The sequence below is a fragment of the Lepisma saccharinum genome, chromosome 9, assembly GCF_977018435.1.
Source record: "Lepisma saccharinum chromosome 9, izLepSacc3.1, whole genome shotgun sequence".
In the NCBI taxonomy this organism is placed as follows: domain Eukaryota; kingdom Metazoa; phylum Arthropoda; class Insecta; order Zygentoma; family Lepismatidae; genus Lepisma; species Lepisma saccharinum.
Window position 1 is genome coordinate 79,163,680 of NC_139237.1, and position 23,843 is coordinate 79,187,522.

At 39.3% G+C, this 23,843-nt stretch overlaps 1 protein-coding gene across 16 annotated transcripts in view; it reads left to right on the forward strand.

Annotated features, from left to right (window-relative positions):
* Positions 1–23,843, forward strand: part of Rbp (RIMS binding protein) — a 390,147-nt gene that overhangs the window by 248,151 nt on the left and 118,153 nt on the right. For all 16 annotated transcript variants that reach the window (XM_083128480.1, XM_083128484.1, XM_083128482.1 and 13 more), the window contains 3 exons: positions 6,088–6,177; positions 18,104–18,226; positions 19,437–19,592. In XM_083128480.1, the coding sequence (XP_082984606.1) occupies positions 6,088–6,177; positions 18,104–18,226; positions 19,437–19,592 (369 nt within the window). The remainder of the gene's footprint in view (positions 1–6,087; positions 6,178–18,103; positions 18,227–19,436; positions 19,593–23,843) is intronic.

The window sequence follows — 23,843 nt, forward strand, 5'->3', positions numbered from 1 at the left end:
ACATGCTGCTGCTGTGAAGAGATAGATGTTGGTTGGTGATGCTGTATTTCTTGTAGTCTTCTTCACGTGCCTTAAGGGAAGAATTTACCACTAGCAAAGAATTTAACAATTCTGGTCCCATTTTATTTCTCTTTTTTTGTTTTTGTATCACTTAGAATGTGGTAATGTTAGCAAAATGTTGGAAATGTTTTCAAAAAAGAACTTGCCTTCAAAGTTCTGGGTAACCGATAACATGTTCCAAAATTCTGATGGAGATTTGTTAGTTGGTTCTTTTTTCTCCTCCTCGCTAAAGTATCCAGATAAACTAATCCATTCATTCCAAACCGAGAACGAAGGAAGTGCAACTGACTGGCGAGTAAGCTTTGCAGCTTTGCACAATAAAATGTTATTTTCCAAGATTGAAAAAAGTCCCTACGTTTTCCCTCATTTGGCAAAATCTGTCCCTACGCGGGCGAAATGTAGTGAAAGTCTCTATGCGTAGGGACATGTCCATACGGGTGGCATCGCTGCAACACACGCAAGTTCTTTCTTGAGCTGAAGACACTGGGGCGACAGATGGTCGCTGTGTTATCTGCTGTTAAAGCGCGTCACAGCGTCAAGGTCACGTGTGTTAGCTGCATTGTTTGAACACCTCGATTGCCACAATGTTTCTTCCATGAATGCACACAAAAGAGCCAGTTCGCCATGCCTGTCAGCGCCACCGAGCTCAGCTCACGTCGGTTTCTTTTGATCAACAGGGCGCGTTCGCCTCTGTGCTTGCAGCCACAGGCAAAAGTCTCTCCATGGCTCCCCTCTCAATGGACCATATTAGTGTGACGTCACGCTGCAAAAATTGAGTCCAAACAAATTTCTCACTTGGTTTTACCCTATGAGATGGCGTTATTAAACAAAATGTAAATATGAGGTTTTGTATTTTTTTTGTATTTGGGGGGATATAAAATCCAACCTCCACACTCACAGACATGCTTGAGTTTTCTTCTTCTTCTTCCTCTTGCAGGTCTGAGTAACCAAAGCACATCATACAAAAACTGATCATTCCATCGACGATATGGTCTTCCTAAATTTATTTTTTCTTTTGCCTGTAATTTAATAATTTTCGAGGCAAATGGCTATCTGGCAACCTCAGAATATGTGGATTCCACTTTAACGGGTATTTTTTTTAGCATCCGAACCACTGTTTGCCTCCACCGGGTATCGAACCCAGAACTCCTTGATTACAAGGCGATTTACACACATACACACATGTGTGTGTGCGTGGGTGTGGTGTATTCGTTTTTAAGTTTTTTTTAAAATCATGTACAATTCTGCAACAAATAAAATTCTAAGCACTCATAGTTCCATCGTTTTCTATTCGCTTTTTACAGCGTCATAAAATTTTCAGAGGGCAATCAAGGAATGTAACTAGTATCACAATAGCTTCACGCTAGTTTGAGTAAAGTCCCTATCACACGGAACTGGATTTCTAGTAGGAATGCCCTAGTTGGCGCTGAACTGACTTGCTATGTACAAATCATGGCCGCCTGACTGACCGCTTGACTGGATTTTGAGGAATAGGACATGTTCTAATTGCTACTGGCTTTCGTCGACTAGATACTGTGGAACAGCCAATCAGAGCAAAGTTTGAGCATGTGAAGATAATCTGTGACTTTGCAAGAGGCCGTTTTTTGTCTGTGCTTTCCGAGTGTTGGCTGTTTTTGTTAGCAACGAGATGATGACGTGCAGTGCATTCGTGTTCAGTTCATTAATATTTAGGTATTTATGCAAAGCGATGAGATGTGTACGTGAAAATAAAATTAGCCGAAAATGAAAATCCTTATTATTACAAGTGTATTAAATTAATGTTTGATTTTTTTTAAAATTTCTGAATGAATTCTGCGAATCTCATGTCTGAATACTCGAGTTTTTTTTTCGAGCCAATCTCTAGTCCATACTTCTTCTTTTTTAATTATTGATAAAAGCACAACATTCTTTAAATTGCTCGTCCATCTTTGAGCCGTCTTTAGACGAAAGCATTTCCTTTTAACATTTTTGCTAGCATAAATGCTATGAATTACACCATCTATGCTGAGTGCACTATGTTTACAATTGAAACAACTAAAATATTGTTCCATACGTGTACAGTAACCGTTATAAAGTATGTATTATTAGCAGTGCCATTGTTTTATACCTAATAACGTTTCATACGAGACGTTATTCCTCTCGGTTCAATAGTTATCGGCTTTTAAAAATGTGAAGTGATACATTGTTTACATCTCACGCGGCCGCCATTACATTTTCACTCCTCTATCGACAAGTACCATAACAAACATCGTGTGAGGCGAAAACTAGCAAATGGGTAGCTAGTCCAGCGCCAACTAGGGCATTTCTACTGGAAATCCAGTTCCGTGTGATTCAGGCTTTAGGTAGATAATGTGGACAAAGGAGACTTCTTACAACACACCGGATTATTTGAACGGCATCATCTTCAGTCTGTCCAACTTTTTGGGGTGTAGGACGGTTTACCACCGGACGTTTTGCCAGCAAATTCGAAAAAGCGGACATTTTGCCAGCGTTTGTTTCATGATGGAGGACAGTTTGCCACCGGCCTAACCTAACCTAACTTTTCCTCCAAGGAAGAGAGTAAAGAGGTCCAGGAAAAGCCTTCAGGATAGAATCAGGTCCCTAGCAATTGAATTTTCCAATGGCCAGAGAGATATTGCACAGTATCTTAATAGTGTTGGACACTGTATACGCTTCTGAAGTTATTGTAAGTTAACAGCAATGTACTGAGGACATAGTTTTCATTGTAACGGAAACATGTTCTTAAATTTAATTGTGACAAGTAAGCTGCATTACGCTTTCATTTTTCATTTTCATTTTTTAGAAATATAAATGTAACAACAAATAAAATTCAAGTTTGGGTTGTGCTTCATGAATACATTGCACATTCATTGTGGGATAATATTGGTTAGTTACAATTTTACTTCGACTTTGTTGGCAAAACGTCCGCTGTCTTAGTGTCAAAATGTCCGCCCAGTCTCATCCTTGCCCCGTCAGAAATACGCGACGTTAGACAACCCAATAGCAAATTAAACCAGTATAAAAGTTTTTGCGACAATAACGAAAGTGCCCTTTTTCACCCTGAAGGAGTGTCACCCTTTCAGACCGTTATTGATTGCTGCGGATTGCAAAGTCCCTCTTAGTTGATGAGGGCGCTGTCCATCTTCTGCCTGCAAAGACGCTCGATTTACGGGGGTCATTAAGAAGCGGTTACGACCTCGATAGCTGGGAGAACATGCCCCATTTTCGTAGGTTGACGATCACTGGATCGGGCCCAAGAGATGAGATCGTGGGCCGTAATCCTGGGAATATCATCTTGTGTCGTCGGATTCAACAGCTTGGAAGAGCGGGGCGGCGGATTCATCGACTACAATTACGTGAGTGGTTCTCCAGACCCGTTTCCGCCATAGCATGTGCGCCATCGGGTAGGAATGGTGGCAAGACGAGACTGCCAAGTTTGAAAGGGTCTTCCTCTCCGCACAACAGTTTTGCTACCTTGTGTTCTGACGTCAGACGAGTAATGCCTACGAGGTTAGGTTAGGCCTGTTAGGTTAGATTCCATTAGCATAAATACAACGACAAATTATTATTTAGGCTAAGAGAACTAAACCTAGCTAGCCTAACCTGACAACGTAGGCATCTAGCCTAAAATTAAAAAGCTTTCTCACGTGACGTCAGAACACAAGGTTGCTCAAGTGTTGTGCAATAAGTGAGACCCAGTTCGAAACAGTCTCGGTTTAGAAAGTTAAGACTCGATATCGTATTGAGTCTCCAAATATAGAGGGTGGCCATGGGCGTCGCCAGAAATTTTCTGTAAGGGGTCAGGTCACTGATAAATTTTATTTAATGGAAGTAATAACAACAATAATAATTATTACCACGGTTATAATTGTTATTATACAATAATAGCTATTAAAAACTAATAAAAGTAAACCAATTTTATTCCAAATTTATTATCATACAATTGTTATTATAAATATACTATTATTTATTATTATCTTCTCTATATATGTATAAAAATGGATGTATATGTGTGTGTGGATGTGGGTGTGTATATTTGTTTGTTCCGGCATAACTCTCGAACGCCTGGAGCAATTTCAACCAAACTTGGTACACGTATCACTTGCAATCTTAAAAAAAATACTGTGGGGGTAAGACACCCCTGGCACCCTAGGAGTGGGGGTGGGAATGGGTAATATGTCAAAATAATCGAAAACCACCGATATTAAATTCCGCACAGACATCCGTGACTCTTATCAATCCGCACAACGATAGCGTTTCTCGGGTTGTCTAACATTCAGGCTATGTTGCGAATGGAATCCATAGTTTTCGTGACAGTCCCAATGCGGTTCAACTCCAAGTTCATCACCTATCGGCATGGGGGGGGGGGGTGAAAAATAAAATGCCACAAATGACCTAGATTAGTGTCGAATCCATAGTTTTGGGAGTCGCTAAGCTAATTGGTGACATTCACGACCACATTTAAAATTAGTTACATTTTACACTATAGTTAGAATTCATTATTTTCCTGTCTAATACAAGATTGGGATAAATAAATCCCCGTGCAACGCCGGGTAATCAGCTAGTTATTACATAAATAAAAAGACTTTGCTAGTCAATCCACCAGATGAGTGAATGAATATCCAGCACAATACACAACTGTTTTCTATTATTTTTCACATTTTACACAACCTTTACACAACTTTTGGTCGACGCCAGCCAACCAGTTTTCCAAAATTTTCCTCCTTTCAAAAAACCGCTAAGATATTTCAAATTCTGAACCATTACATCTATATAATTTCTTCTACCTTCGTGTGGTTTGCCTGCGCTGTTGTCCGGATATTCGCAATAGTTTCGTGGCTACGTAAGACCATTTTCCAACACAGATGTGTAGACCAGTGGCGTATTCTGAGTCTAAGACCTGGGCTATCTCACTGTGACACCTGGTCCTAGGCTATGGAGGAAGGGTGAAGAGTAGACTCATTATTGACTTTAGGAGCGTATATTCTAGGCTAGCTAGGCTATCTGCGAAGCCTGAAGTCTAGAGAATGAATTACAGGAGAAAAATCGATCAGATGTTGTAAATATTATTATTCATATCAGTGAGATGATGATGATGATTCTGGAGTTGGCAACCTGATTTCCAATGAGTTGGTAACCTGGTTTCTTATGAGTTGGCAACCAGATTTCTTATGATTTGGTAACCTGGTTTCTTATGAGTTGGCAACCTACTTTCTTAGGAGTTGGCAACCTGATTTATTAGTAGTTGGTAAATTTATTTCTGAGTTGGCAACCTGATTTATTAGTAGTTGGTAAATGTATTTCTATTCATAGCCTAGGACCACGTGACATAGTGAGATAGCCCAGATCTTGGACTCAGTATACGCCACTGATTGACGTCTTCAAGGAAGCCACGTTGCCATCCCAACGGTAGTCAGGTTGCAAACTTATAAAAATTCAGTTTGCCAACTCCTAAGAATTCAGGTTGCCAACTCCTAAGAATCCAGGTTGCCAACTCCTAAGAATTCAGGTTGGCAACTCCTAAGAATTCAGGTTGCCAACTCCTAAGAATTCATGTTGCCAACTCCTAAGAATCCATGTTGCCAACTCCTAAGAATTCAGGTTGGCAACTCCTAAGAATCCAGGTTGCCAACTCCTAAGAATCCAGGTTGCCAACTCCTAAGAATTCGGGTTGCCAACTTCAGAATCGCCATTATCTTATTTTCCAAATCAGCTTAATTCACACAGTTTCTAAGAGATGTCTCTTCAGTATTTTACTTTCTAGGCTTCAGGCTTCACAGGTAGCCTAGCTAGCCTAGAATATACGCTCCTGATGTAGACAACTGCACAAACAAACCACTCGAAGATTCGCGTGAATGATCTAGAAGGAATTCTAAGCAGGCGTAGGTTTTCAGAAGTTGGAATATCGTAGCGACTTTTCGAAAGGAGATGCATTTTCAAAAACTGCCCCGCTAGCCTTAAAGTTTTGGTTTTACATCGAAACAAAACTGGCTTTCTAAAGGAGTATTTTTTTTCTGTATTTTCCAGGAAAATCAGCTAGCGAAGGTGATTGAGAAGAATACAGAGCTTACCATCCAGAACAGCGACCTTCAGAAGCAGGTGCAGGAACTTAAAAATGTGAGTATCAACTTGATTATTTAGTCTTCGTGACACGCCGACACAATGTGGAATTCCACACCTGTGTTAAGTGGTCGAATGCGTCGGGAGCCATTCGCAAGATCTCCCAACCAAAGATTACATGTTCTTGGCTTACGTTTCATCCCTTCATCAAAATTACTAAAATATTAATTCATTTTCATTGTTGCTGTTAATGTAGAATTTAGAAAAGCGTCGTTAAATAGGTCAGTTTCAAAGAAACACAGAGTCTGAATTTAATAGCTGAATAACAAAGTACACACGATAGGCACAAAGTTCCTAGGCAACATTATACTTTAACCTTGATGTTTGGTTTGTTTCGGATTGAGTGACATTATGGCTGATACGAGTGTCTATACCACAGACGAAAGACTTATAGCTAGTATGCGGGGTCATGATCGTGCTAGAGAAGGTATTAGTTCAGGAGATATACGAGAACGGTGTTCACAAAGATTCAATAATTCTGCCCCTAAACGTGACACCTTGCAATCCTGGTAGAAGGTTTTCAGTACTGGAAGTGTCGACCCAAAACGTTCTGGCCTCCTCGAAGTCCAGACTTAACTACGTGTGATAGTTTGATCGGGGAAGACAAAATTCCCCAACTTTGCAGACGGTTGATTACACTGGTCGACAGTGAAGAATTTTTTGCATGAAACAAGGTGTTCCTTTTAGTTTTCGAGCTGCTGAAGACGAATCTGAACTTAGTTTTACTTCTGCACCCTCAGATTTAGAAATAATGTCAGTTATGGTATCAACATTTAGACCCCGGCCAAAATTTGAAAAAAATCGCAGAGCTTCATGTTGGCGGCCTTTGTGCCCCTCTACTAATTATCCCAGAATCACAAATGATACCTCTTTGGAAAACTTATGGAACACAGAGTCCAACGAGGTACATTTGGGACCCATCACGCCCAATTTGTAGGAGAAGAAGAAGAAAATTGGGGGGAAAGTTAATTTTTGGAGAACTTGAGGTAAGTTTGCAACACTTACAGTTGCGCTACGCAAACATAATCTCAGTAACACACACCCTATACATTAAGTTGGCTAACTGAAGTTGCCCTTTGGGACGAATTGCAATGAAGAAACATATATAAAGTATACATATTGCAATAAACTATACATATATAAAAGAACACAACATACCTAGTTCATTGTTTTGCGTTTGACCTTCCTCCTGTGGGTGTCTTCGATATCCCTAAGCAATCCCCAACAATAGTCTGCAAACATATTTGGCTTCCATCCACTTTGGTAACGTTTCTCCATTGCTGCTATTGTTTGATGAAACTGTTCACCATGCTCATCACTTACATCGCCGCGATTTGGTGGAAAGAAGTCTAGATGGCTGTGCAGGAAATGTAGTTACAGAGACATGTAAAGATCCCATAGTATGAATTATAATGAGATATATAGATAGATAGATATACTGTATGTCTGCAGTCTGCTACAATGCAACGTTCAGTCTGATACTATAAAAGCCATTGATCATAACTTTGTAAACTTATCTATGGAATGGGACTACAGCCAACATAAGATGAAACTTGTCCAGTAAATTCCTAACGTAAACATCTAGGAACATTATCTAAAATATATAAATCCAAAAGTTTTCAGCAAATCTTCAATTGTTTCCAGGATCCGAGTTAGAGTTGTATAACGTTCCGTAGACTGACGAATGTCTTCATGATAAATAGGGGAAAATGTACTTTTTAAAAATAATTTTCTGCAAACCTAACCTACCAACATTGCTCTCTCTGCAGCGATAATGCAGTTGACAGCAGCGCCGCTCGTGGAGAAACCTGACCTAAGAAATTAAACGACATTTTATCTCAGGCACACACTTATCACCAAATTGGTCACGCTATACAATAAGTTACCAAGCTGTCGTGGCACGTAGCGTCAGGGTCTTTGAAATTTATTGCCGAAGGGTACAACGGAACGAAAAGAACGACCTTTTAGTGCTTGTTAGTCTAAATTTTAACGTCAATAACTTTTATCGCGACCGTCGGCTTGAAGCAAGCGCCAACCTTTCATTTTAAGCATAAAAATAGAAATTCTTCACAGTTCAAAGGCAGATATCATCCATGGAAAAGTGGGGTAGATTGTAGTAATGTCGATCGCGGACACAAAAATACCACTATTACTGTGTGCGGACGACCTGGTGGTAATTTCTAATACAATAAAAGGGCTACAGAAATGGTTTGATGGGCTGTAGATGTACTGTGAGAAATGGGCTCTCCGAGTTAATATTACGAAAACGAAAGTCATGTGTTTAAAAATGGTTACGTATTCGGTAGGGACGAACAGTGGAAATATGGGGGACACAACTAGAGAGGGTAAAACAGTACGATTACTTGGGTATGGTCATAACAATGTCGGACAAGACGGGCACAAAGAAAGCTATGTACACGCTGGGTAAAACGAAAAAAAATAAAGTACAAAGTGGCTAATATACCAACCAGAACACTTGAGGGTTTATACGAGGCTACAGTCAAGGCCACATTATTCTATGGTATCGAACTGTGGGTCTGGGGGGCAACTGAAATTGTAAACTGGGTACAACCAAACTTTCTAAAACTAGTTCTGGAGCTGGGAAGGGATATGGCAACGTCCGGGGTTGTTAGGGAAATGGGAAAGTATAGGGAGGAAGTAGAAGCAGGATTGAGGGGTTTCAAGTCTGTTAAATATGGAGGATGGAAATCTAAAAAAACTCGCGATGCAAGCGCAGAACAATGACCCAAAGGAACGCCAATGGGTAATAATGATAAAGAAGGAACTATACACCATAGGGCTGTGATGGATTTGGGAGGAAGTAGTCGAGGGGGGGGGGGGGCGGGCATGCAGGAAATGGGAATCATACGGGACAGATTGGAGGACATCAGCAAATTTTGGCAGAATGTGCGGGGAAAGTATCTTTAACTTCGGCACAAATCGTGGATGGGGATAGGCAATGGAGAAGGCGAAAATACGTAGACGTGTGTGGAGCGAGTGACAGGTCGGGTTTGGCATGGTTCAGGCTAGGGGGTGGGTACAATTCAAGCGCGTGAGAGAGGACGGAAGTGCAGAATGTCCAATGTGTGGGGAAGACGAGACGAAATTCCACATTCTCCTCCAGTGCAAAGAAACAGCTGAGGCTGGGCGGAAATACATTAGGGATATGAACGAATCTAAAATGGAGGTGCTAATGAGGGCCATTAGGGAGAGGGAAATGGCTGGAAGGGACGAATCTCAAATAAGGGACCTGGGAACCTTCCTACATTACGTCTGGACGAAGAGAGCGAATAAGATGAGGGACGGGAGTGAAAGTGCCTGAGAGCGGTGTGCAGAAAGCTTATTTTTGACAATATAATAACTAGAGCTATAAGTGTAAAATTATGAGAAAGAAAACAGGTTGATAGATTGTAGTGAGAGAAGAACCCACAATTAATATGAAAGGTAGAGTTGAACATGTGAGGACATAAGGAGAGGAGTTATGGGGGGGGGGGAGAAGAAGAAAGAACTTCATTGATGTATGGAAATATGTGTACAGCCGCAAAGGCTCATACTGAAATAAACCTATGTTCTTGTAATGCTACCATCTCTGTTAGTGTACGTTAAGTAAAAGGCTTGGAACCCCATAAAGGTGCAAGATCGTACTTGAAGCGAACCCATCCCTTATCAGTAGCTGCAATATAAAGGCGAAAAGTGGTGGGGGGGGGGGTTAGAAGCCCTGATGATAAATTTCTCAGTATATCAGAACTTATTATACAAGATGTTTAATCCTGCTAATGAAATAAAATTAATTACCACTATACACTATTTAAATTAGATATTTGTAGGATTTCGGAGCCTGAAGCGATCATCCTTCGAGAATGTTGTTGCTTTATATTGGCTCCCACCGCCTATCCTTTGCGGTTTCTAGCCATCGGTACTACTTTATGTGATCCTACTTCTGCTTGTTACCTCCTTCGAGAATGGTCTCGCAGTTCAATCTTGAAGTATTGAACTTAAAGCGAAAATATTTCGAATTGCACTTCGACTTTAGCGCCTAATACGATGAGTAGATAAAACTAAGAACACATTTTTTCGTCGCATTATGAAAACTTGTTTTTCATCATAGAAATCATATACCATTTTAAGAGTTCTTATACATGCATTCCCACACAATAGAAGTACAACCAACATCTGACTGGCTTTCGACTTCCACGTTTTCAAACAAGTGAACAAGTCAACGAATATAGTACAGAAGTGTGCACTGTCGCGCACTGCGATCGATTGCTCGTTTGATTGGCTCTTTCGAAATGCACTAGGTGACGTCACTTCCGATAAGACCGTACTTCAAGCCTGCTTTCTGGACTTTTCGGACACACTCAAAATGTCCTTACTCCCTCCCAAAATTATTCGAACAAAAAATGATTTCACATGTGACATCGTAACGAGTAACCACAACTGAATTACTTCACTCTCGTGGAAGTCTGAGCCCCCACACAGGTTGAGGAATACCCCAACAGGATAAAATACAAACAATGGTAGGTCATACGCATAGGCGTGCGCAGCCTAACTTATTTCGGGGGGAAGTTTCAGTTGCCTATCTGGACAATGTTAGACTAATTGTCGTAACTTCATGTTCCTTTTTCACAGGAACTGTTAGGTATATGAAGATGAAATTTTAACATTAGAGTAGTTTTCACTTTAGGTCCACTGCAAGATAAATCGTCAAAACAAATGTTTGTCCATCTTAGATACTCGACAAAAATAACTTCTCATAATTACTGTGAGTCATTATTAAACCACTATTATTATTACTCTATATGTTGCACAGAGCTCCTCCATAAATCGTTTGCATTTCTTTTTCTTGCTACTGCAATGTTTTTTTTATGTATAAATGTAAATAAACAAATAAGCCTTGTGAGTTGAAGAAGGTTGGGTAGCAGTAGAGGCTGTGCTAGGGAGAGGGGTAAGTGCGGGCCGATTTGAGAGGGGCTCTTCTTTACAAAATGGTTACTGTTTATTATAGTAAACAATATTACATTGTTTGGGTGTGTGTGTGTGTGCCTGAGAGAGAGAGAGAGCAGAGAAGAGCAGAGCAGAGCTTCTCAAATGAAACAAAATACCTTATATTTTTAACACAGATGTTATTTTCATTATTTTAATGGTAGTTTCTATATTTTTTCATTACTCGAGGACACATTAGGAGTTGCCTGGCACCTTTGGTGGTACGACCTCCTGTTTATTGGTAACAAGCTGTTAATATTATTCAGTCTGTTCGCTAGCTAAACAAAAGGAAAAAGAAAACTTCGCAACAATGCCGTCTAACAGTTGATGAATCAATAAATCGGGCAGCTGGAGACTATTATTGTCCTGTATTGTTACAAAACCGGAAACAGTTATAAAAAAATGTCCATTGTTATATATATATATATATATATATATATATATATATATATATATATATATATGAACAGAAACAGTTCATGGCGGACCGTCTGCGCCTTCCCTCTCCGTCAGTGTTGCAAACTTAGCTTTTTTGTACACTCGTTTGACTCCAAAAATTTCGAAATGCTCACAAGGAGCTTTTTAGCTCCGCGAGGGTAAATTAAGCTCCAAATCTAGTCCTTTTAGTATTTTATTGTCAATATATTCCTATGTTCTTCATGATATCTAACAGTTGCCAGCCTGAAATCGGGTAGGAAGCAAGTGACAGGGCACTCTGCATTCCCTCCCAATTTAAACCTACTTAAAAACCGAATTGCACCTTTTTCATGTTTTAAAATTTTTATTATTCTTGTCGTAACTTCTGGGAAAGTCGCATGATCTGGTGAAAGCTTGAGAAACAAAAAATAATAATAATATGTACAGTCACCAGCAATAAAGATCCTGAAATACTCGCTTCTCTGCAAAGGTGTTCTGTGTGTTGCCTAACCCTACGACGCTGATAAAAGTTGCCGTTGAAAATTTCCTATTAAAATCCATTTATCGCCGTAGAGTTAGGCAACACACATAACGCCTTGCAAGGAAGCGAGTATTTCAGGATCTAGGTGTCCCACTTTATTGCCGGTGACTGTACATGTCTAAACTGGACTTAGTTATTTAAGAATGAAATGTCAAGATTAAAGTTAATATTAATAGCAACCTTCTGACATGCTGATATCTAGAATTACCCTAGGAGGCAGTTTTTCGCGGCTTCGAAGATCTAGCTCCTTTGAAGTCATGTTTAGGTTCATTTAAGGCGCAACATAGCTCTTTTATGCGTATCAGGTTTGGCAACACTGCTTTCCGCACTCTGCTGCAGAAAGGACGGGAATGAACAGCAGTGTTGCCACATGAAGGGAAATTTCCCTTTTACAGGGAAATTCGGACCGAAATTTTAGCCAAAAGGGAAAAGGGAATTTCGATTAAGAATACCACAATTTCAGGGAAATTTTAAGACATCTGACTACATTATTACAGTTTATGTTAAGTTCCAATTTCATATTCACATTTTCATTTTTCTGTTATTTTTTCTGCTCCCTTGAATATAGCCTGTATATATTTATATTTCTGTTAAGTACATCGCTTTTCTGCACCTTCGGATAATAGTAACGATGAGGATTAACGATTAAATGAATTCGTGACCAGGATCCAAACCGGGACATCTGGTCAGGAAGCGATGAAAGTGACATGTATGTGAAAAATTTAACATTTTCTATTCACTCGGACATGGACCAACGGAAATACTACCACTACTGCTTCCACCACCAGCACCACCACTATTAATAATAATAATTACAGCTACTGCTACTTCCATTACTAATACTTAATTATTGTGTGATTTGCTTAGGTGAAGGGAAAAATTGGTCCGAAAAGGGAAATTTTGCCCCTTGGAAAGGGAAATTATGTCCTCATTGTGGCAACGCTGATGAACAGCCAATCCATGGCGCATATGGAAATTAAGCGCCTGTTTCCATAAACCCTGCCACCGAGCCGTTTCTACTGACTTTAATATGAATTGAATTTTGTTTCGAGCCCACTTTATGCACAGATAGTCTAATTGGGAGTTTAAAGTCGATCCGAACCACTATGTGCCAGAGGCGCTCCTGATCGCATGCCGTGTATGCTGCGCATGCGTCAATTGTGGGAAAAAGGACAGCTTGTTCTGCGACGACATTAATGAGCATTTTTACATTCTAAATTCTTCATATAGGAGAAGTATTTATTTTAGACAAGAGCGCTCAACTACGCGTATATTACATTTCTTGGATCTGAAGTGAAAGAAAGTAATAATTATTTTCCCACAATTGACGCATGCGTCACTTCAGGTCCAAGAAATGTAATATAAGCTTAGTTGAGCGCTCTCGTGTAAAATAAATACTTCTCCTATATGAAGAAATTAGAATGTTGAGATGCTCATTAATGTCGTCGCAGAGCAAGCTGTCCTTTTTCCCACAATTGACGCATGCGCAGCATGCACCCCATGCGTTCAAGAGACGCCTCTGCTATGTGCATCCGCTGCACATCGAAACCGAGACCCCTTGATTATAAGGCAACGACATATCCACTACGCCATCGGTGAGCTGTGGATGTTGATAATGCCTAAAATAGAATACAGTATAATATGGAAAAGAACTGTCTCGACGACCATCGAGTTTAGTGGTTGACCTACGATCTCACCATCGAGGTTCTCGGGTTCGAATCCCGGCCTGGGAATGGGTGTTCTTTGTGAGTATTCCTTAATCAGTTACATCTAATCGTCACACATCCTCATCTTTGCGATTGGCCAAAAGTAGTGGTGGATCCAGAAGTTACAGTTGGGAGGGTCGATTTTCAGTCAGGTACTTTGATAATTCGAATTACTCGGTACTTTTAAGCAGAAGTTTATTTCCCTTGAAAGATCTTTAATATACATAATTTTGTTAATTCGAATTTTTTTCGTGTTCCTTTGGAGTTCGAATTCAAAGGAGTCACTGAATTTTACAAGGATTTTCGAAAAGGGGGATATGTGTACTTTTCTAGTAGTCAGCCCTCATTCTGCCATCTTTTCCTGGCCTTGGCGTTCATTTTTTAGGAATACTGGGCCGAAAGGCAGTTTAGGACCCCACCAATCTCCCCCTTGGGCATGCCACATATTATACTCGTACAGTGGCGTGCCCAGGGGGGGGTTGGTGGGGGTTAAAACCCCCCCCATTGGTTTCGTCATTTAAAAAAATTCAAAGCAGAAATACATTTTATTTCATAAATTGCCAATATTGTAAAATGTTTACATTTGGCAATGAGAAATGTATTGCTTCTTCAATTACTTTTGATAATATTGGAGTTGAGTTACAGCAATGCACAGGCATTCATTCATTCCTTAGTCACTGAAAAGGAAAGAGAATTTCCTTCTCAGTATGGTCAAGAAAAGAGCCGTACCCCTTGGAATGCGAACTGAAGGAATCCCTCCTCCCCTTTCTTTCACCCACGATGACCCTCTTAGGAGAATGACCCTTCCTTTCCTGTTACGACAGTGCTGCTAACTTCCCATTTCTTTCTTTCCCCTTCTTATACCATTTATACCAGCAGAGCAAAGTTCTGTGAGATTTGAATCACTACAATTAGTAGGCAAAGTAAGTCAAAATCTTATTTCGCACCTGGATGCATATTTATTTCAAAATATCAATAATTATAATAATAATAATAATTGTTGCAGGCAGTAGCGAGGCATGGTTTTACGAAGTAGGCAATCGATGTTTTGTACAATAGCATGCCGGGAGGAAGGGAGGGATGCGTTATATAGCGCAACTGGCCCAGTCAGTTTCATAAACAAAATAAAAGCAATTAATATGCCAAAATATTATACGTTTTACTCTTGTGCTCTTTACAAATTAGATATTTTTTTCGCAACCAATTTCCAGCCTTCAGTTTATTGAATTTTCTTGTAACATGTGTGAAAGATCTCGCTTGAATTTGTGCGTAAATAATTTAGCAGTTGCCAACACTACTGACACTGACACTACTGGTTGCTGTCAACACTGGTGACGTAATTTGAGCTGGACCAAGCTGGATGCATGGTTCAGACATTCGACCGCCCGGTATCTTTCTCCCAAGTCCTGGTGTTCACTGGGGTTGCAGCGAGTTGCAGTCTGCAAGGTAGCAAGTCGAAGTGGTAGTGTTGTGTGTTACGTTTCTGCATGTGTAATAGATTTTTGACGTCGAACTAAAGATGGATAGAAAAAAGAGGAGAAATACATTATTAGATTATTTCAAAAAGAAACAAAAAATGGAAGTTGAAGCTTCACCTTCCACAAATAGAACGTCAGAAAAGGTCGATTTAAGTTAAGAGGAATTCCATCCGAATTGCGAGAGTGAAACGTGCAAACTTTCAGACTCTTGATATTCAACAAGAAGGCATAACAGAAGATATTGCAAACCTTGTTGCAAAATTATGTCAAGGAACTGTCGAGGTAAGTGCCGTTCATTATTTGATAGCAGATATATCCATAGGCGGATTTAGAATTGTTTTTCTGGGAGGGCACAGCATGTGCTGTAAGCATACAATCGTGTGTGTGCAGGGGAGGGGTGTGCCCGCGTGTGTATGTCTGGAAGACGTGTGTAGGATGTCACCCTATATCACCAATAAACTTTCGCAGGGCGAGAGAACATTATGATGAACAAGTTTCCTCAATGATTTCAGGGGCCTCACCGATGGTGGTGTAATCAAAGAGGTCCTGGGTTTGATCCCCTGTGAAGGTGCATTGCACAGTGGTACGTATCCCGATTTAAACTTTAAGACCAGTCCCGATTAACGTATCTGAATATAAAATGGACTTTAAAATCATTTACTTTTTGTTTTGTTCACAAACCCTCGAAAAACGATATTACCTATCTTATAGATCCACCAAGGTATTTGAAACCCTGGCGTCGGAGCAGTGGCACTAATGTCTCTAGTGTATATGTATGCAACCACATTATAAAATCACGGTTGGCATGGACAGTTTTATTATTTTGTAGGAAAGGGATAAAGTTTGTATTACGACACGGGATAGACTAGATAGGCATCCTATTAACTGTAAATATTCCTTACAAATCTTCTGAATGTTTCTCTTGTACAAACGCAACAAATACAATAAGTAATATACGTGTGCAGTAATAAATTCATTTTCTGAAAGCATCTTTTCTGGCATCAGTGGTCGAAGTAGGGGATGCTGCCTTCAGTTAAGAAAGTTTCACAAATCATACCCCCAATTAGAATAATTTTCATATTGAGCATCCTCCACCTACTGTATTGTCTCCATGTTGATCCATACAAGGATGTACCCCCTCGTATTTCCAAAATCGATCAAACATCCCCTCCCTTTTCGGCTACGAATTTGCATTTCGAGCACTGTCTGGCAAGATTTTGTCGGGCTCAGTGACAGATCCTGTGGTGCGGTACTGGGCTTCGGAGCGGAAGGGGGGAGTGGCCCCTTCAACAGTTGGTTTCGCAGTTCCATAACGTTAACATTATACAAAATTCCTCTCCATAGACCTAATATGAAAATGAATATGACACATTAATGACACTGTAGTAGAAAATGTTAATTACTGAAGCGGTTCGTATTTGTTTGTCGACTGTCAAACAAATGTTTTGACCAATAATATAATAATACAATGCCAAAAATGTACACAATATTTAGCAAAACCATCTCCACAACAAGTATAATGTTGATTGAATTGATATTTTAAATCCACATTATGCACAGTAAGGCTAATCGGGACTGGGCCTAAAGTTTAAAGTGAGATCCGAACCACTATTAGCCTCCACCGGGTATTGAACCCGGGACACCTTGATTACAAGGCGACGACGCTCACACTGAAATGAAACTGTGGTATCGTCATCTTGCAGCAATGCAAAGACGTCTAGTAAATGCTCTTTAAGCAATTGATATGTGCAGTGAAGTAATATTTCCCTGGGTAAACACACGTTTGCTCATATTATGTACAATCCCGGTAACAACAACATCAAATGAGAAATCATTCTCAACTTTGAGGCACTTGAAGACCTATCTTCGAAATACCATTTGCGAAGAAAGATTAAATGGGTTAGCTGCTCTGAACATTCACCGTGATATAAAAGTTACTTGTGACGACATACTGTCAGAACTCGCACAGAAACCTCGATGCCTAAATTTCAGAATTTAAATTGTTGAACTGTGGTACCTTATTTATTACTGTCTTTAAGACATCAAGTAGTCTTAATCTCTTTAATGTTGTTACAATGTTGAGTGCACATACTTTTTGTTTAAAAATTATATTTGAGCAATTAAATATAAAATATTAATAATTTGGAAATATTCAAGCAGGTGCTTTTATATGATGCAATAAAAACATGAAGCATCCATAGCAAATACATTGATTGCGTTCATTGGGGGTAAAATCCAAGTATATTAATTATCTAATTTATTACAAGAAATTTGACCTGTGAACTGGAAAATGTGTTAGATTCATAACCCCCCCCTTACGAAAATCCTGGGCACGCGCCTGTACTCGTACATATGATATAGTATAATGTTTCACAATTAGCCATAGGTGGCACGAAAGCAAAGTAAAACAAACCAAATCAATCAATATATTATGATATAAATTATGTGTTATTGAGAAAATAAAATATTTGATGTAGCACAGTGATGCAAAAAGCAAATCAGTAATAGCATGAATAAAAACTCAAATAAGTAGATAATTTGTTTCTGTATTCAGTGAACTTTCACTGGAGCAAATTGTTAAAGCTTCCAAACAAAATATTTTCTTGATATTCTCTGTACCTCACAAGATCAGAAACATGGTGATGCAGAATTTGCATCACTTGTCTGCAAAGAGTTATTCAACTATGTATAATCATCCATGAATAAACTACCCTACATAGTACATACCATGCAAATGTTGTTTGTGTTTGAGTTTTGGAGATGTGTGTACTTAATGGCTTCTTTGTATTCTATTTCAGGTGAACGAGGAATGTCAGGTTCTCAAATCTTCACTCTCTGACGTGGAGACCCATTACCAGTCGGCCAAGACTGAAGTGAGCACACTGAATGCCAAGGTGGACAACCTGGAGACCATTCTTAAGGTACGTTTACACTCACTTGCTACTTTACACTCCATGTTCCATGAGATTATGTTTCATTGGTTCAACACTCAATTTCAACTTCAACCGCACTTATCAATATTTAGAATAACTCAAATGCTCCAAAGATGGGTTCTAAAGAGAAATTTTCTAGGATCATTTTTTATCCATCTCTTATTGTAAATAAAGATGTTTCATATATAGTTCTGAATTTTGCATCGCTGACATCTGTTCTGGTGAATTGGTCACATGTGCAGAATCATCAATTTCGTGTGTATTTCACTCAGATACTGTTGTTCATAAACTGCTTTACTTCGAATAAGATTATTTCAACAGTGTAACTTGGGCAGTTCGGAGGGGGCAGAATATGAACCTCATGTTCCAGAAGGTTGAAAGCAAATACCCCTAACATGTAGATTTGACAAACCTGGAAATTTTGAGGGAGGGAGTGCTACCCTTGCCACCACCAAGTTACACCTATGCATTGTTTTGTTAATGTGGCCCACACATCATTGCAGATTTCGGACTGTCACAGCATTGACAAATGTGCTATTATTCTGTAAAAGCAGTTTCCATGATATGAGAGGATGTGTGAGATATACACATTTGAACGAAATTTATGCATGAATTTTGCACTATTTTTAATACACAACTTGCATAATTAAAATGGTAACTGTTGTCATGAAAATGTTAGTGTTTTGTAGCTTATATTGTATTTTGCAAAGTGCGGAACTTAATATAAGTAATCTTCATTATCTGTTATTTTTAGCAATTTGATCAATCTTAATTGATCCTGTGAATTGATACTCTCTCTTAACAAATAATAACAACAGCTGATGTTGACGTGAAGGGAACATTAAACAAAATGGGAAATTCTGGTAAGAAGGAGCAAATATAAACCTTGACCAAGATAGGAATGACCCTGTGGCACTGTAGTCAAATTTTCAACTATAAACTAGCAGAAGGAGCATGGGCAATGCAATCAGCTGCTTGAATTGTTCCAGTGTTTCTTGTTGACAAATTGTGCAACATTGTCAAAAGGCACAGGATAAGGGTGAGCGAGAGGAAAAAACAAATGACTGTTTGAGAATTTGCCGGGGACATTCGTATCTTGGTTAAGCATGACACTAAACAGTCAATTTATTCTAATATTAAACTTCACAACAAATGCCAAAATATTAAAAAAATATTTTTTCACCTCTTTTTTCCTCAGCAAATGCGTGAAGCCGCTGACAAGCGGAAAGAACTAGAGCGGCAACATGCAGAAGCCTTGGCACAATTACGAGAGAAACAGTCTGAGATCCAGAAAATCACAAAAGTCAGTGAAACAGATAAATCTAAATCTAGTGAAACTATTGAAGCTCTACAGGTAAGCTCTCGCTGTTTGCTTAGATATTATTTTTTTTGATTCTATGGTATCACACGTATATCATGTCTTATAGCATGTTTTGTTCAATTCTATAATTACGAGGCGTATTCGTAAAGTAAGTACCGTTTGCAAATATTGCCGCTGTAGCGCTGCAGTTGCGACCATGTGAGTTCTCGCTCGCAGACATCCTTCATCCGTTAGTAAGCCACAGGCAGTCGTGGGAGCAGGTCATGCTTTTCCTTCGTAGGTTTATGAAGGTTTGAAATGTACAAGAAAATCAATCGGCCTGCCGACTGTGAAGTCTGGTCTTTGATTCATTTTCTCAATGCAAGAAACGTGAAACTGGTAGACATCCACCGTGAACTGTGAGAGGTCTTTATTTTTGATGTTTAAAGAAGATCGTGAGACAGTTCACGATGAGCCAAGGAGCGGTCGGCCATCTGTTGTGACCGAGAATTTGGTGCATGCTGTCGACGTGGAAATTCGTGAAAACAGACGCTTCACAATATCGTCGCTTTCCATGGAATTTTCACAAATTTCAAGAAAACAGTCCTCTACGAAATTGTGACAGATCGCCTTGAATATCGAAAATTGTGGTCAGCGTTTCGACGAGGTTGATGACGTCGAAGCAAGAGTGCATGGATGGCTTTCATCACAGGCGGGAACATTCTTTGACGATGGGATACAAAAACCAGTGCCTCACTATGACAAATGCTTGAAAAATGGTAGAAACTACGTAGGAAAGTAGTTTAAGGTCTGTAGAATGCAATGCAAATAAAAAAGGTACAAAACTATTTTACTTTATTTCTTACACCCATTCGGTACTTACTTTCCGAATACGCCTCGTATATCCTGATCTCTTAACAGAGTTGCATCTAGTACTGTTCTGTGCAACATAATACAACCTGAACTTCTTTTTTGAAGACTAACAGGGCTCTGCCATCTGGGCCCACAGCCAGTATTCATCCCCTGTGATGCTCATGTTGTCCTGTCCATGTGATTTGATTTGTTGTTTTAAGTCCACTTTATGCACAGTAAGGCTAATCGGGACTGGACCTACAGTTTAAAGTGGGATCCAAACCACTTGTGCCTCCACCGGGTATTGATTACAAGGCAACGATGCTACCACTGCGCCATCGGGGAGGCCCTTCTTGTCTATGTGTTTTTGCAGGGTCGACCCTAGGTTGGTGCAGGACTTGGGACCAATATATGTGTCTATAACCAAAAAATTTTTCAGAGGTCTGAGAAAATCAGATTTTAGTTCCTTAGTTTGAAGTACATATGTCCTATATCCCAAGAACGTGTTTAATGTTAAAACCAAAAATTATGGAGGATAATAAAAGTTTCTAAATTAGCTTTTTTTTAAATTTCCAATACACAACTGGTGCGATGTTTGTTGTATTTAATTACAAAACATTTTCTATCATAATTCTCTTTTGTTTGCTTTTCACTGAATTTTGATGCTGTAATGAATTTAATTTCATGTAAAATAATATTTCCTCTTCATTCTATAATTAAATGAATAGTGAATATTAACTATTTTTAATTGAAATATTAGAAGACGGTTTTTATGTAGTACTTTGTTTAGAATAAAATTTCAATAATTTTGGATAATTTTAGGTATGTCAAAGCAATCCATAATGTCAAGAGAATTCAGATTAGTTGCTTAATGAAAGCATCTACTTCCTTAAACTCACAATAAACCACACACAAACAATTATTTATATCTGCAGCAGGCCTGTTATGGGGGAAAAATATGCCTCTTTTGCAGTAGTCATTACTATAGCATTAGGTAAAAACACTAAGAATTGCTAGGGCAAATAGTGGCATTTGAATAATATTTATAGAGGGAAATCTGAAACCAGGCACGTATCCAGAAATTCTCTTCGGGGGGGGCTAAAGAATATCTTTATAGGTGTAAAGATAGTACTTCACTATTGTATATGATTATACCATATATATATATATATATATATATATATATATATATATATACATATATATATATATATATACACACATACATATATATGTGTGTGTGTGTGTGAGTACACACTACACACACACATACATGCCATGCAAATCAAAAACAGAAAGATAAGAAAGAACGAGATCGGCTTCAGCCTCCTGTATCCAAAATAAACTAAAGTTATTACTGTTATTATTATCTGATTACATGCAAAATATCACTCACATGATTGAAACAATAGAAACTACGATATACCCAACACAAGATGGTTGAATATGTTAGTGTTGGTTATTGTTTACAGACCATTGAGTCTTATTTTTTTCAAGCTGACAACAATTAACGTCACAGTTAATCACCAACAAAGACAGCAGCATAGAGTAAAAGTTGGAGCACAATAAATAATATTTAGAAAATTATATATGTGTTATGCATATACACGAGAACGAAAAAGATATAGCCTTAAACAAAAAATATCAACATTTCACGTTCACACTGCAGTCAGAAATAAGTCGTTCGGTACATGAATTGAAAAAAAAGAAAGAAAGAAAGAAACGGCTGTCCACTGTGCTGCTAAGGGTGGCCTTAGGTTTGTTGGATGAGAGAAAAGTGTAGTTACTCTTGGAGTACCGACCTCTGGATACAATCATTTTTAACAAGGAATAAATAAAAAGAATAAATGAATGAATATTAAATTTATGCACCATCCTATGCAACATTCACTTACACATAAAATATCTGAACATACAATTCCTATAAACAAACGCAAACAATTGGACCTGTCAGATTCACTTAAAGTAACATCTTTCTAGGTCCTTGCCTAGCCATAGCGTCGAGCACTTCGTCAGGAGTAGGAGCTGACCTCCAATGGACTGACAGCAGTGCCAGACCTGTCAGTCTGTTACTTCCCATCCGGTTTCTCAAGAATGTTTTTATTCTTTTCATTGTGGAAAATGATCTCTCCACAGAAGCTGTCGAGATAGGGATTGTCGCCAGCACTCGGAGAAGAGCATGAATACCTCGGAAGAAAGCGGGATCACAGGCGTCCAGTACACTTATTAAGTCCGATGGCTGCTCCTTTCCAGACCACTTCTGACACCACAAAGCATATTCCCCTTTCAGTTCAGAAAAAGTCGTTCCTTCGCCCACGTACTGTACTATGTTCTTTAACTGGCCCATCTTCTGCAGACTTGCATTCTTGGGAAGGATGACAGAAATGTTAGACAGAAATTCCTTGTTGTTGGAAAACTTTTCATCCAAAGCTGATATCACACCATCCAAACAGGGGATCCAGACAGAGCGCCTAAAATATACCTCGGCCGACTCGTGGGGATAATTACTCCTTTTGGTCTGTTTGCTGCAAATCCGAGGCACTTCGACCGAAGTGCCAAACAAGTTTTTCATGAAGTTATTAGCAGCGGTGAACAATTCTCCGAATTTTCGGTCGGACTTTTCTCTCAGCTCTTTCAGGACTTGAATCACATTTTCTGCATATTCTACTGCTGCTGCAAGGTCATGGGATGGGTTCTGCAAGTACATTGACAAAGGCAGCGTGTGACTGAAAATCTCTTCGCACACTAGCAGGGACACGATGAATTGGCTTTTTTCAATTGCAGACAATAATTGCGCCGCTGTTGAAGAGACAGCCCTGTTTCTATCAGAAAGATCACGCAAACAGGCTACAATAGGTTCCAGGAGCTGAAGGAACACAATGACTGCGTCGTGTCTCTCGATAAATCTCGTATCGCACAAACTCACTAGGCGCCGTTTCTTCTCTTCAGGCATCAAAGCATCGATGGTGTCCCTGAGCATTTTTACAGCTAGGGAGTTATTTTGAAATAATGAACAAGTGTCTCTCATTACTCCGAAGCTGTTACGCACGCACGGAATGGACAATCCACTCGATAACGCAAGATTCAAACGGTGAGAGGCACAGTGGACGTAGACAGCTCTCGGATACTTCTGTCTGATTCTAGCCTGAACACCACTGATGTGTCCTCCCATATTTGCAGCTCCATCAAAGCCAAGACCCACCAAATTGTTCATATTAAGTCCCAAGCACTCACAAGTGTTCAAAATTGTCTCTGTCACGGCTTCACCAGTCATATCATATATTGGCACGAAACAAAGGAAGTCTTCTCGAACGCAGTTAGATGGTGAAACAAATCTAATGCACAGCGAAAACTGTTCCGTTCCCGATACATCTAAAGTTTCGTCCCCCAATATGGTAAAATACTGAGACTGATTTATCTCGGACACAATTTTTCTTTGAATCAGCTCACCAC